General features: G+C 41.8%; 1 protein-coding gene across 1 annotated transcript in view; it reads right to left on the bottom strand.

Annotated features, from left to right (window-relative positions):
* The window catches only part of LOC126557823 (uncharacterized), a 38,611-nt gene that overhangs the window by 9,492 nt on the left and 12,708 nt on the right, over positions 1 to 16,411 (bottom strand). Inside the window, exons 2-3 of the mRNA XM_050213719.1 lie at positions 14,191 to 14,272; positions 5,880 to 6,059 (exon numbers count right to left, since the gene is read on the bottom strand). Coding sequence (XP_050069676.1) covers positions 5,880 to 6,059; positions 14,191 to 14,272 — 262 coding nt within the window. The remainder of the gene's footprint in view (positions 1 to 5,879; positions 6,060 to 14,190; positions 14,273 to 16,411) is intronic.

The raw sequence follows: 16,411 nt of genomic DNA, 5'->3' as shown, positions 1-16,411 counted from the left end.
AAAACGCCGATTCGAACCGTCCGTGTGTATCCAAAGCGTCGGCAAAAGGTAATACGTTCTCGATAAACATCTCCAACCCCAGGCAAAGTGAGACGCCATCACAGTGCAGAAGATGATGTAACCACGCCAGCCTGATTTATTTACCATTTTGGCAAATTTTGATGATTTTTGTTTTCAATTTATTCCACACTGTTTGCATTTCATTTGATCGGGACATGCCATATTTCCACCGTATCGGACGCCAAGCGTGGCGGTGAATTAAATTTACATTTACGTGTAGGAGCGTGGCTTTCGTGTTCTGCTCGTTTCCGCCTGTGTTTTTCAATATGGTTCGCACACCGGATACGATACGGTGTGCCACGCCAAGGTATGGGAAGTAAATCTGTCAAAAAGCGTTCCATATCGATGCTATGATGTCTTTGGCATATGTTAACTGAGGATGGGGTGGGTTTATACAATCTTTATGTGAAGTGTGTGTCACTCTGTGTGTCGTTATGGAAGGTGACATAAATGATCGCTGTTCGGTGATAACGTATTATACTTTACCGCCCATTAATATTACAACGTTTTGCGGTGTTTTATAGAGTGTTCGTGTTTTGGTTAATTTTTATGCATCTTTGGATACTGTTCAGGAGCAGCAGAAACATTTGCCAATAGGACTGTATACAATCTGTTGCACTTGATGTATACTTTTTTGAAATCGCTAGAAGCGTTTCAGATAATCCTAGACAGAAAGGTGGGAATAGATCCATCCTGACAGCAGTCAGCCAATTCCTACAGATTTTACTTTTACAGGAAGAAATGATTACACTTCGAACTATTTAGAACCAAAGTATGATCATCATATCTTTGAACTGGGTACGTTACGGTGGCAAGATAAGAAACGCCGGTCTTCACACAGCAGAACTGGCGCTCAAATCTCATCCGGACCTTTCCAAAGTAGAGAGAATTAATTATCCAACTACGTGGTATCAGCAAGTTTAGTAAGCCATAGTTGGCCGGCGTGTTCTAGTAGGTCCTTAAGACAAGAAGAACTCGGTTCAAAGTGCAGATATCTCTCAGGTTTTTGAAATTAATTCATGAAGGCACTGATGTCCTTACACTTTTTTCGCTTTTATAGTAATCTTAGTTGAATAATCACATGGTAGAGTCATTAGCGTGAGACCTTCTGCACAGCGTGAGCACCAGAAAAGTACTGATAATTTCTTCCGTTTTTTTTCATTCTTATAATTTTTCTTTGGTTCTATAACTTCTGGAGAAGGTGGACAAGACATTTTATCAGCTTAGGCTTCCTTGATTTGATTATTGTTGATTTTTTGGAATCTTTATTTACTAATATTTTTAATCTCGAAGTATTTTATAATATCTAGCTTATTCTATGTCACCTACTGTGTCCATTCGTGTGCTCCCATTCAACAGAACGTTGTACTTTGCTAGCGAAGGTCACCAGGCAGCTGTGTTACGTTTCCAATTCACCGCAACTGCCCAAGGTTTCCTCATCGCCACAAACCACGACAGCACGGTTCAGGACCATCCATCCAACACAGTCTCACCATCGGAATCACGTTTCGGTGCGGTATCGGAAATTGTTTGAAGAAGAATTTTCCGCCAGCATATATCACGTTTCGGTTATGGCCTTATCGCTCGGCAAACCGAAACCCGGTCCGCGGAAGTGTCAAGAAGCAACAAAGGCTAAGGACACGTGTATGTGGTACCCCGGACAAGGACCAAATCAACCCTCCAGTCCAGACTGTGCGCCGGGCCGGGCTCTTCCTTCTGATTGGTCGATTCAGGCATCAGGAACCCATCGCAGCTTATCATATATAGTACACGCAGCATTTGTGCAAACAGCGTCAGAATCCTTGGATACACTATATTCTGATCAAATATTTGCCGCTACCTTACACGGCTCGAGCCGGTCGGCCTGTGCCCGTGAAACCACCAGGCGAAAGTTTTGCTTCGGCTATGTACGATATCGAAGCCACCGTTTCTCGAACGTCCACTTCTTCCAGCGAAGCGTGCCAACGGTGTAATATCGAAGGATGAACAGCATCGCCGGCTGGTAGCACAATTATCCTTAATTCTGTCGGTAATACGAAGTCACATCCTTTTGCCGGTTGCCAGCCGCTTCGCCATCCGTTTATTGGTTCGAATTGCGAAGAAACATTCCCGACATACCCGGGCACAATCTGCCAAGGGCAGCCGGTAGATTCGCGGCGCATACCGACGTTCGCGTTGGGCAATCAAAATCGAAAACACTCGGTGCTGTGTGCCGTCGGTGAGTAGTTGTTAGCAACTATTTGTGCCTTTCATCTCAGCATTCTTTGGCAAAGTATTAAATGAATGGAAGAGCGTAAAGTCTTCGCGTGAGCAACTTCCGGTTCGATAGTCGCCTGAGGGTGTTTCGGGGACCGAAAAATCCATCACAGAAATGTTTTATATTAATTGTTTTTCAGATTCGAGGTAGTTTAAGCTCGCTCGAGGATTGAGCGGAATGGAACTGCGAGGCGTTTTGCAGTTGTGTTTGTTCATAAAGTTTAGCCATTAGTCTTTTAGGTATTTCAACGCATTTGAAGTTTGAATTTACAAGTTATGAATGTAGGATTGATAAATTGCGCCTAGAGGGCAGGCAATACGCATAACTAGTTTGATTTGATTTTTTTGTTCTTCAAATATTTACTTCAAACGAAGCAAGTATTAAATCAACCTGTTCAATTCAAATAATTTTGAGCGGTCATGAAAAATTGTGATATGGTTTAGTAGCTTCTGTTAATTAACTCACAACACCTTGAGGAATGTCTCAGTGCAAAATAATGACTACAACATAATTAGACCATCACAAATATCATTTTTAAAAACTAGTGCATAAAAATCATTTAAAAAATATTTCCCTACTAGCATGGAAAAAATAATAGAAGATGTTGGGTGAAGACAACACCATACTTTTCTTGTTTCTGAGTATATTTTTAGCTTTAATAAGAAATAAAATTGCCCCGCAAAGTAGCTTATAATGAAACAAATGAATACAACGCTTCATGCTTGAGAATTTAGCATTAATCAATGTGCCTTCCAAGTAGAAAAAAAAAAAACACATACACACAGTACCAACGAAGAACATGGTCCATGAGCTAAAAACAAATAACCAACAGGCAATCGCAAAAAAGCATCCACCAACCGGCTCAACGGGGGATGCTTAGCAAGGATGCGTTAATTAAACTAACATCGCCGTGAAACAGCAAGCATGCGACCGTAAAAAAAGCGACCAACACGCGGAAACATGGAATTTACATAGCAGAAGTGGCGGTTCGTTACACAACAGCCAGAACGCCAGATACTCCGTGTGGCTGGTGGTGATGGTAAAGATTATTGTAACGCCCGTAACAACCGCGTGCCAATGCTGCTGACGATGATGATGGGGTGGGCTTTCATCGGTGCGAAGGATGCCTCCGGCCATCGGCTTCTACGGCATGTGAATGTAATAAAGTAAACGGTGCCGAACCATGCTTGACTCGCAAAAGAAACCAAAAGGCTTGTGTTGGCGCACACACACACACACATACACACCCACATGAAGGTGATTTCCATGTTCGAAAGCGGCCACCGTGGCACACCTACGGCAAAAAGGTGCAATGGATGCACTATGAATATTTATGTCGCTGAGCCTAGTACGCCACACACATACACACCTGTCCCAAACACCGAATGAGACCCAACGGGTCTACATAATGAAACGTCAAAACACACACACGGCGCGGTCCTTACCGGTCCTTAGACATTGTGGCGCTCATGTCAATCGAAGTGCCCGGAGTTGAAGCAAAACGGGTGTGACAAATATGAGGCCGGTATGCAACACGATAAAACCGGATCCACCAGTTCGGGGTGGTTGGAAGTATGAAACAAAAAGCATTCAGCTGCAGAGGCGGACAATAAAAGCAAGCGTAATAACGCTGTGGGTAAACTGCGGGCGGAACAAAAAGGAAAATCGAGAAAACTCATTTTCGAAATTAAAAATTTACGCGTACGTGGAACGTGTGCTCATGCTTGGGCGACACCCGTGGCACCGATTGATCTCAATAGCATTCAATAAATTGCACTTTTTAATCCCGTTTTTCACTTTCCCGGTTCAATCTCTTTCGCTTGTCATGTAACGACCGATTTGTTCGTTCTTTTTTTAAAGTCAAAATGAAATAACAGAGAATCAAAAGGGAATCACAAAGGGAAAACCATACAAGTACAGTGCGGGAATGGGGGTGAGAAGTGATCGACATTTATTATTATAATTGCAATCAGGAAAAAAAACATTTACGAAAGGGCACCAGTAGTAAATCTCTTGTACTCAGTAGGCCAACGACCATGTAAAGTGACAGATGTCAAAAGCTTATGCAATTTCATGTTTTACATCATCCGGCCATTGTTGGTCGGCACAAGGAAAAGAAATACTTCACTGTGAGTTTCGTTTTTCTATTTAAAAAGTTTATGGAAAAAGATTGAGTTCAACAAACTGGTGGACAACAAATCGACTTTTTTATACTGTTTATATACTGTGTCACCAACAGCAGTTCGTGAGGATATCATTTGCAAAAAAAAAAAAAAATTACGAACTTGCACTTTTGTTGGGCCTAACAAGTTTTGGCAAAGAGAAGAAAAAAATATACGAAATTTATTTTATTTCCCTTATCTACGCTGCCGACTCGCACAGAATCAGACACCCGTGCTTTCAGCTGTACCGAGCCAACAGTCAAGGATTTTGATTTTAGGGATTTACTTTTTGCTTTCACCAGTGACTAACTTGTGACCCGTCCTATTGCATGGAGGCACGATAAAATGCAATGAATTCCTTCCGTCCCCAGCCCAGCCTTAGCTTATCATCCCGTTCTCGTCCCGTTTCCGGTACCGGGTCGTGCCGGAAGTTCGATCCTCCCCATCCAGAGGCGACAGAACAAGATGTCCTGTTTTGGCTTCCGCTGGCGCTGGGCACATCGGATCGGGTCAAACAAAACAAAATGAAGAGATAGAAAAGTTGAACCTCACACTCTGAGCTCTAGTAGAACTCGGATAGTAGAGAGAGAGAGAGAGAGAGAGAGAGAGAGAGAGAGAGAGTTGGGGGAGCTTGTGATTTAAGGACCGACACCGGCTTTTGTTATATTACCCTATCCTAGCTTTCCCGGTAACTACCTCCCCGAGTCAAGTACAGAGAATGAGTAATTTCCATTCATGATGCTGCTGCTGGTTTCTGCTGGGTCCTCTTCCGGCGTAATACCGACAGAAGGATAGCGATGACCATTATGTTCGCTTCTTCTGCATCAGCTTCCCTCCCAGCTTCAGCTATCCGTCCAGCGTGTAAATAGTTTCCGGAACTGCCAGAATAATCACCCTTAGTTCTGGGGGGTTGGTAGGGCAGTAAATTTACACCCGGCTGAACCGGACAATCAACGTAAGTTTGGTTTATCCGTTAAAAAGCTAAGCAGCTATGCAGGTTGCAAAAGTGCTTCTGCATTACCATCAAGAGTTGGTAAGGATCGAAAATTGGGCGTGGGGGCGTGATGAGAAACTTCGAAACGTGTGCAACCTACACGGCTCAAAACGTGTTTCAATAAATCAATCAGAAAATACCGTCACATTCTGTCTGTCAGACTCACGGACTGGAAGTCACATGTGTCACGGACACATGTGACTTCCAGCCGGAAAGATGTCAATTGAAAAACGGGATTAATCATTATCGATGCATGACAGCAAAAGTTCCTGAGCAGAGCTGGGAGGAAAAGTTGCCGCAATCTGTACCAGACAGTAGGACACCGTACCGATATTAGATTGACACAAACTGCACATTGATCGGTAATTAGTTTTTTTTTCCTTAGTTAAAATTCTGTTCAACTTACCATTGTATTTGTCGAATGCCGTTGGTACGTATTCGTGCGTGAACCGGTCCTGGATGTACGAGAGTATGAGGTTGGTTTTACCGACAGCACCGTCTCCCACGAGGACACACTTCACGTTCGGCGCCGCGTTCACGTCGGACGTTCGTTTTTCTAGCTTTTGTTTCGTTTTGTCCTTTTTATCTGCAAGAGCAAGAGAAAGTACATGCAAATCAGGTTGAAGTTGAGCTTATGTTGAGATTTAATACAATGCTAAGAGTTTTTAACGCATACAGAAAACAAAATAAATGCTAATAGAGTTCCCTATTATTTAATATTTGGACTCTTTTATTCTGAAAATAAAATAAGTTGATTTGAAACTGACTGCAGCGAGGGAGTTCTGTGCCCAGTTGATCAGCAGATTTGAAGTGAGTTCGGAATAGTCGATGAACTGAAAATGATGAGACACTCTCTGACGACATGTTTCAAGTTTATAACATCACTTCTAAAAAAATAATACAAATGTCTGGTGGGGAACGAAGGATCGATTCCGACTACTTGGCAATGAGTGGCGGTGACTATGAAATTTAACAAAATATTGTTGAGAATTGAGGAACTAAGCACGAAGTATAAGACTCCATTTTCATGTCTGACTGAATGAAGACTTTTTTCATTGTGACAATGTCTCAGAATTGGCAGCTGTTGCTGTTTTTGAAGAATACATTTCGAACGGTAAGAGGTTCGTAGTGCCAGAACATTTTTTTCAACAAAGATCCGATTAAACAAAGACGATCCAATTCAACTATTTCTATCCAAAACGCAGCAGCAGCTGACCACGAAAGCTTTGAGAGCCCAGCTTAAAAATCAGATTTTTTTATTTAAGACAACTGACATTGGTTGTCTTAATTGCCGTAAGGATGCTCAGGATCGCTTGGCTTTTATTTTGTAGAACGTTTTTAAAAATAGTTCTACAAATGTTTCAACAATTAAGCTTACAATTAGGCACAAAATACTAAAATAAAACACAAATGAGCATTTCAGAAATCAGGTCTTTGCTGTAAACGAGCGGAAATAGTTGGAATCATGCATGGATTTCCTCCAGGATGAAGGGAAACATATTCGAATAAAATTGGTATATTGAAACAGCTTGGTGCTGTTTCAAACTGCAACATTTTGATTCAAGTGCTACCTATATTAGTTCTATTTACCTACATTTAAACATAACCCATTAAGAAAGGTTTCTATTGAATCATATAGAAAATCCTAGCAAATAAGTAAAGCAAAATTGCCCTGTTGATTCACCAGAATTGCGCCAATGAATTGATTTAAGATTACTGACAATTGTTTTCAGTTCAACACCCTTAAACGCTGGTATGAATTCTGACGATGCAATCTATCTCTTCAAGCGTCTTCGCGGTTAAAAGCCTTCAAAGAAAACTTCAACAAATTAGCAATAATTTGTATCATATTACACATAATGCCTGGAAATCTTTTGTAAGTCTTTCCCGATTCATATTTCATACATTGTTTCTGAATTTGTGACCAATTTAAAAAAAAAACTTCGCTCCCTCGTTGAGCTTACCAGACGTCAAACGACAAAATGCAACACGCTACAGTACTTCCGTTTCCGCGGTTGCATGTTACAAGCGTTTGAAATGAATTTGCATTTTTCCTATGTTTTTCCCCGAGGCACAACTTTGTTGCGAATCCATCAGCCCGTCCGTCGGCAAATAGTCTATGTCCAGCGTCCGAGAAGACGGAAGATATGAGAAATGACAGACTGTATAACGATTCCGTAACTCATTTTTCATCGACTCGGACCAAACCGTTTCCTTTACGCACCCAGCTAGCTGCCCACGCGAAGAAAAACAACGCAAAGAAATGTTAAGAAATACTATGAAACAGACGCAAAATATTTCTCTTTGGCAATTGGAAAACTTTTACTCGCACACAATGCACCCGGTGGCGGCACCGGCAAAAGTCCAACGTGGGTACATGTACAAAGGGACACGGAAAAAAGGCGGTGGCAAAAGGGTTGGCCTTCTCGTGCTGCATTCTTCGGCGTGGTCGGGCCGTGGTGGTGCCATTTGCGACAAAAGAAGGTCAAACTTTGGTGTGGCTTTGTAATGGGTGAGCGAAGAAGAAACAAATTAATTTTTAAACTCTTTTTAATTTGTTCCAGACGCGGAACCGACGCTGACCGCTGACCTCCGGCTGCCACTGGATTGTTCCGAGTCAGTTAGTGTGTGGAAGTATGTGTGTGTGTGTCTGAGGCAGTCATTTAGCACAAAATCCCCGACACGTTCCGTGCCCTTGCCCCCGAGGTTGCTCCGAATTTAATTTTCCACCTGACCCATGGCGCTGGTCTTTCTGGTCGGTTTTATCAAAACCATTTGAGAGTTGGAGTTGCATTCCGGGAGTCTTCGTTTGGCTAATTAGTCAAACAGTGCCTCCTCCTGCTCCTCCTTTTCTGTCCGGCCTCTTTTTCCTTCATATTCCGGAAGCGTAATGAAATAAGCTTCCCGAATCGGTTCTGGCATTTGGCACATTGTCACCACAAAAGGGTAAGCTTTTGCTTTGTTTTTTTTTCCTCACACTCACTCTACTCGTCGCTCGCCTTTCCGGATTCTTCTGCGGTTCAGGGACGCGTACATACTGCACATCGATTTTGCACACTTTTGAAGTTGTCGTGCAATTGACCACGACCCCACGTCCCGGTTATGTCATTATTTTTCTGGCCATCTTCCAGCAGCAGAACGGAAAAATGGTTTGCCAAAGCTTGACATGGACACGCGAGACTGGATCGATGACGACGAACACGATAAACTGTTTGTGCTTTGACGGTTCATACCATGGTTCCAATGCTGAGGGAATGGAGCCGGAACAACAGCAAAAAAAAACACACACACAAACAACCACACCGAACCGCGTACACCGGGAGGACTCAATCAATCGAAAAATTGCGCTCGAAGAATCGAGCAGGTTGGTCGCAGGGTTGAGAAGGGAAAAACAAGTAGACCGTCCAACTGCCAATCACTCTCTATCCAGTCCAGTGTTTTTCGGCGCCGTGGTGAACCATTTTGAGCAAAAAATCAACTATACACCGAAATGGCAACTCTTTCTCTATACCAATGTCGATTGTTTTTTTTGTTTGTTTTTTCCTTATTTCCGTACGATTCACAGTGAGCATAATGTGGGATAAAAGTTGCGAAATTAAATTACAAAAATTTCTTGGAAGCTCTAAACCCAAAGATATTCAAGCAAAGAATGAAAACAGTTGAATTTTATGTGTTGAACGCCTTCGAAGAAAAAAATAAGCCAAAAAGATTGATAGCAAAACTGCAGTATTTAATTCACCTTAGAAATGCTTTTTGGAGTTTTTAGGTTGGTGTTTTAAGTCAGAGATGCGCCCTGGCGGACCAGGGTTCAAATCCCATCCGTACTGACTATCCAAGAAAGAAAGTCTAGTAAGCCATTCGTTTGCCGGCGTGACCTAGAAGGTCGTTAAGGCAAGGAAAAGAAGGGTTTTTTCAGAATTAATACCATTGCTTTTGAAGTATGCAAACGCAAAAAAGAACTGAAATGCATTTTAATTCAAAAGAAAATTAGAAAAAGAGCCCAACGAGTCCTGCAGATTCAAAAAAAAACTAATACGCTGAAAACATCGTTAGCCGTAGCCGAACAATTTTATTTTCGATTTTCTACCCGAACTCCAACTAATGTTAAGATTGTTTGTCGAGAAAGCTGTAGCATCACCTGTAACTATTTCTATATCGAATGCGGTTTATCCACTTGCAAAGGTATGTATGGTTTCAATCTGGTTTATATCTCCCATCTCTTAAAAAGCTTCTTTATAGCAGTGATTTAAAGGACTCAAAAGAGCGATTTTACTTGTTTGTTTGCTTGCTTCTACTTCGGAACAAATAAATTAAATTAGTTTACTCCAAACATATGACTAGGCTCACCCGTAACAGCCCGCAACGTAACACAATTTCATCACATTCTACTGATTCTTCAGGATTATTCCGAAGTAGCATCGGCTCTACCATTTTCCACGACGAACCATCCAAAGAATTAATTGTTGTAATAAAAAAAAATAAAAAAAAAAACATTTTATCCCGTCATTTGTCCCTCACCTTCCGCACTGTGCAATGGCGTCGCTCGAGCAGTGGGATGGAAAATTGAAACAATCGTACAAGCAACCAGCACTTCAGCGTCGTATTTGCTGCTGCCCCGGCACGGAGACGATGATCGATTGCCCAAACGAATGGGCTAAATTTGCATAATAATGTATTCGACCCGCTTGCTCCATGTGTTTTCTTTCCAGCAGTTTGAATCCTTGCGTTCTGGCCGTTTGATTTTTCGATCCAAGTTCTAGGACGAGAAGCTTTTTTTCTCGTGCTTTAGCAGAGTACACCACCTGTCCACATCTTGCTGCTTTCAGAGGTCAATTTATGGTCCACGGTCCATTTTGTCGTCGTCGTCGTCGTCGTCGTCGTCGTCGTTGGGTTTCCGTAAGTCATAGAGTCATACGATAGTGGTGGAAAGGTCGTCGGAGGTTAGGAGACGTTTGATCGAAAAATATATAGTTCGTCCCTTTCAGCGCAAGGGACAATAAATATTATTCTGTAATTTGTGACCGTACAGCAGGGTAAAGAAAATATTTTCCCCGCGATACACCCCATCGGCGGCCGTTCCAGGAACCCAACATTCGGTCTGATGACGAAAGAAGCGGGCAAAATATAATAATAAACCCGTATACACTTCTTCCCAGCGCAACCGAACTGATCTTCAGTCTTGGGACATTCTTTCTTCTATGATATTTTTTCTCCTTTCTAGCAAACATATCACAATAGAGCCCTTGGGCGATAAAGTAATTCATAAAATCAAAGGCCAACACACTCCCAGCGGGTGAGCGAACAACTTATAGCTAAATTCTGTGCTGTAGCTACAGCTGGGTTTCGCTCTTTTATGCCTTACTTTTCTTCCTTTTTTTTATCATCGATACACAGACACACATCCTACAGGATCAGAATTTCACTTCTCAGAAACGTATCTGCAAATAAATGCCCTTAACACGCAGAAAAAAAAGAAACAGAAAACAAAATGGTTCATAGCATCAGGAGTTTCCGGATATCATCACCGAAACCATGGTCTGAAGGAATATCCCACAAGGAAAGAAAAACAGTCGACCCAGCTACGACATTATTGTCCAGTGACCTTTGGTTTGGTTATTAAAAATTGTATTTCTTGCCACCTAGCCCTCCTATTCCACGCTGTTTTTCCTGGGCACGGTTTTGATTTTTCGGTCGGTTAGTTTTTCACGCGCAAGGACCCTTTTTTGCTTGCTTTAGGATCCGGACGCCTGTAGGGTCCGGTTTCCTTGTTGCTTGAGCGCTCAGTACTGGGTGTACACACAATAAACTGCGAAAGAATATGGAGACAGGCTATAAAAATGATCCCTTTTTTTGCTTGCTTTTGCTCCCATCCAATAACCAACATCATTAGTCCGATACTTCCGGTCGGGTGAAACTTCCTGATTTTTCTCAACAATGTTTTTTTCCCCCAGCCAGCCAGTACCCCATCCCGGGAATCAGAAAAGCCCGAGAATCCTTGTTGTTTTCCGTTCATCGTAGCAAAAGCCGCGATTTAATTAACAATGAGACTACGCCCTAGCGCCGGAAGTATTACAATCCCAACTACAACGTCCTTCTTGGAGATCCTTTTTCTTGGATTATTTTTTGCTGTGCCGATTGGTGCGGTTTGTTTTGTTTGCATATTTTTCTCTCCCGCTCTGGTTCGTTGCCCTGTTGTGCAGCATCATCCCGACTTCCGGTGCTAATTCTTGACGCTTGCCTTTTGTTCGGATCATTTCATTTGCTGGGAAAGGTAAGCTACGAATGCCATGAGAAAATCTTTACCCAACCGTGCCTAACACCGTGGAAGGTGAAACCGAAAACGATGCTTACGGTAAGCAGCTGGAAAGGTTTGGCTGTTTCCCTTTTCCAACACCATACGGCTGGACTCAATCGTTCAATCATTTGCAGTATGAAACGCTTCGAAAACGATCAGGATGGACACGATACGATGCAACAGTTTGCATTCGGTGTACGTGCGAAAGATAAACAGTGCAGGCTTGCTCGGTCGCAGATCCGCTTCGCTTCCGGGGCTTCCCATTCCATATTTGCCGTTGCCACAAATCGGTCGATGTCGGGGCTGATTTATGCGCTCCGTTTGAAGCATGCCGGCATGTGCCTGTAGAGCTAAAGCAAAACGGCCCATTTCTTCAACACGAATCATTTCGATCCGTCGATTCGTCGGCGTACGTTTGCAGTAGGGAAATAAATTGCAACAACAGTGCAAACAACCCACTTAACTGGCCAGCGAACAGTCCGGCGTTCCCCGCAATTCGATCGCCATCGAGCTTTGACACCATAAAACAGGAATATCTGTTTACTTTCTCTCGTGTGTGCGGTGCAGCGGAAAGTCCAGCGATACACGCTAAACCACGGTACGTAATATGCGTCCCATTAGCGAAACAGTCAATACATCGATTTGAATGTTCTTATTCGCTTTGACGCACCGTTATGTGTTTGAGGGGAAATTTGGGTGATAATAATGAAACAGAAAGAAAACAATTTCCTAAGATCAGTTCACTCACAGCTATTTACTTTCAATGTTGGCTTCTGACGGGGGCTGAATCCTATTTACATGTTTTCTTTTCTTGATTGAAAAAACAAAATAAAAAAAACAAAATTGAAAACAGAGTTTAATAACTTCAAATTGCACAAACGTAGATTTAAAAATCAGTTATTCTTTAAAGCTGTATCAGACGCATAATCTAGGTATAACCTACTGAGCTCTGACCCTTGTATCTATCATTAAGAAATTGAGCCATAATTTAATCTTTTTCCCTTTTTTTTATAAACCAATAGCTAGGTAGATGAGCTTTTGTCGTTATTCGAAAAAAATTCTTTTCTAGAAGTATCATATTTTGTCACCTTAACAGAGTATGCCCGGGATAATGCAAAGAATAAGGAGGAAATGCCTTATCAATATGTGAAAATCTATTCAACACAAGCGGTGTTGACAATACGGCACTGGACCGTAATAATCAATTATAAATAAATAAATAAAATATTTTGTCATACACATAGGGAAAACGCATTAGTGATGACAGCGTGTCTGCTTTTCAAGACTTGTCTATAGCCTCTTTAAAAAGCTGTAATTCCTTTCCAGATTTGTGATCATTCCAAAATTATCTTGAACACAGGAAAGTCCGGAATTGAGGATCGTTTATCAAGCTGTTGTTTGAGTTGATAAAGTTTTTCCACCATAAAGGAATAATGAATCCTTTGTCAGTCATGCTTTAGACTAAAGAAAAATACTTTACTCAAGCATCGAATGGTCAAATTCATTCACAAAGTCTTTGCTAATAGGAGCTAGCTGCTAACTAATGGAACTACTTACTCCATCTATTTGTAATGATAAAGACTTATCTGCCCATCTGTCACAATAAGAACTCTTTTGAAGAATTTGTCACAATCTTGGATATCACCTAGTATTTTTGTCTTCCTGTATAGTATATTCGCTCAACATTCAGCAGTAAAATGTTTATCAAAGTTGATTAAATGAATAATTTGTATATACTTAACAAAGCCACTGAAAAGATCCTCTTAGTTCATCAAGGAATAGGTGATAAGACCTCGAAGAAAAAATAATAAAATAAAGTCAAATCTGGTTTAGTGGTCAATATGAAGTTGCTCCGGCCTTTCACACGCCTTTCATTCATTGGATAACAAATTTCATCTGCATCGTCTCCTCACACGCTGAACCGACTATTCATTGAAGTGTAAAATCAAGTCAACGAAATCAGAAATTGTTTGCGGAGATTTTATTTCCTAAGTACAAGAAAAATTGATGAAATATCATAACCAAGTCGAACATTTCTAGTTAAAAAAAAAAACAAGCTAAAAATATATTCACACTGTTCAACAACAAATAAGAAGACTGTATGAAGTACATAACCATCAAAAGTGTATAATTGTTGAAAATGAGAAACATGTTTAGATTTACAATTAATGGTCTTTAAGGAACTCTCCCTAAATTCCCCCAAACAACGGCGGTGTTCTGTTTCGTTCGAATAACCAAACCGACGGACAAAAGTATGACCACAAATTCCAATTTGTCCCACGCAATCGTTATCAGCTTTAACCGCACTACACTGACATCCAGCAAAACTGGTGAAAAGTTTTCGAACTCTTTCCCGCAGCCCGCCCACCCGTACATAAAGGAAAACACCCCTTCCTCGATGCTCCAACCCATCGCTACTTACCGATTTTCGATCGTTTCGAGTTTTTCTTCTCCTTCACCAAAGCGCGTCGTGATTTCTCGCTCGTGCTGATATCGCTGCTGTGCTGCAAAAGGGAGAAAAGAACGAATACATCATTAGTTTTTCGGTTGCAGCAAATTACAGCGCCCACAAAAACTCTCGCTCAAAATAAAACTTCTACCAAACGAACCCTGCGGTGGACGGTACTAATGCAGCAGCAGCTACGAACTGCAACACGATCCATTCTGATGTTTGCACACCGAACTCATTCAAAGTCAGTGGCCGCAGAAGTTGGGAGTTTGCTGTTACTGACACATGCCGCTGCGAAATGAGTCGGACCGCAATGCCCGTTGGCGACAGACAGGGCGACAGGGATTAAATGATAACTGGGCGAATTTTTTTTTTTTTTTTTGGCGCTGTGAAGACTCAAACATTCCAGACTGATAAACTCAAGGTTAAGACGTGAGTGCTGCCGACCGACCGTGTGAACGTGACAGGATTCCAGTTGCATCAAGTTGCATACTTCGACTGCGGGAGTGAGTGAGTTAGTTGCGCAAGTTCTCAAAACATTGTATGGCAGGTATCGCTTGAAATCCTTTTAAATTCTATTTTCCAAAATGGCAGACATTACCAGTGACTGTTGCCACGTCTAGAAGAGAAAGTTAAACAAAAACTTTGAATGAATTTATGCCACGGTAAATATTCTCGTAACATCAAACAAGTTCTACGGCGTCGATTTTCATTCCAAATCATAACTCCAACCGAACTACACATCTCCCTAGCATGAAGACTACAATTTCAAACGGCCAGTGCTTCTCGGATGCTGCTCGGATATGCATGAAAGCCATTCTTACTGCGGAAGTGCTTAACCGGGACGCAAATCTTCAAAACAAATTCTCTTTCTCGTCAGGTCGAAAGAGGGGGTGGTACCAGGCCAATGGTGTAGGTAGTGTGCAAAGTCTCGCAAATGAAGTTTATCTAGAGTTCCGGAGAGTTTTCTTCGCCCGGGTACGAGTACGGCGGATGCAATGGTGCATAAGATGCATGGGCTCCGATGCAAAACTAATCCACGTCAACGCAAACAAGCACACCGTAATCCATTTAACGAGCTTGTTTGTCGAGTCCCATCAAACCTTGCCCTTTAACGTTCGCATCTGTTGCAAGTCTTCATGTTGATTCATTGTCGATTCACGAGCAACATTCGAAAGGAGTAGTAGCGGTGTTAAGCCGCAAAGCATCCGTCCTTAAACTAGCAAATCATTTCGGAATTACTCCGGGGTCTAATTAGTTCGTAGGAGATGCCCTCGGGCATATAAAAAAGTGTTTTCACCATCCGCACCTGAGCTAATTAGAATCAGTAGGATGCTGTACTGGATAAACAGAAACATCGAAGTTCTTTGCAAATACGTTGATTATTAATTGCTCTGTATTGGTGCTGCACAGAGAACTCTTGTGTATTTGAGCTTAAATTGAGATAAAATTGGTACATATGAAATGTTACTTAAATACAATTGAAGCTCTTGCGTTAATAAAAAGCACTCAACACATCCTAATAAGGTGGTAAAAGTGGTAGTCGCTTGTAACGACTGTATTCCTGCAAAGACCACTCTGCCCAAAGTAATCCCAAAGTCTTATGGCGAACGTTCTAACGAAACACAAACAAACATCTGCTAGTTCTTTACCATATTACTAGTTTATTCCCTTCTCGAGTGTGCGTGCTTCATAACACCAATTAGATCCGGCCAGGACTACGGCTCCGGGTGGCGCGCACACTTGCTCACAGCAGTGCAAACGTACTCATAAATACTCGACGAGTAATAAATAAGAACGGAGTCTCAGAACCGGCTTCCGGAACTTACTTCCATGTAAATCGGTGAAGCATATTCCATGCGAGCGTAGAGTGGCGCGCTCTAGCCAACACAGCTTACCAGTGCAACCTTTGAGCTTAACAAGCGGTGGCAAACATTTTCCATGTAAAGCTACTTTCCGTTCCGATTCAACGTACGGTCAGAGAGCCCTTACAAGCGAGCTTTACGGTTCACGTAGTTAAGTACATTTGGTTACGCTTCACTCTGCGCTAGTGATGTGATTTTAGAAAAGTACGTGCTAGATTAAACTCTTACTTTACTGGATAATAAATTTTTGCAGTAATGTCGGACATCTTTAAAGTGTCTTAGCTTTAAATATTCAAAATTGAGCTCAGAATAATAAATTAATCATACTA

Source organism: Anopheles maculipalpis, chromosome 2RL, assembly GCF_943734695.1.
Source record: "Anopheles maculipalpis chromosome 2RL, idAnoMacuDA_375_x, whole genome shotgun sequence".
In the NCBI taxonomy this organism is placed as follows: domain Eukaryota; kingdom Metazoa; phylum Arthropoda; class Insecta; order Diptera; family Culicidae; genus Anopheles; species Anopheles maculipalpis.
This window is presented reverse-complemented; position numbering and strand designations above follow the sequence as displayed.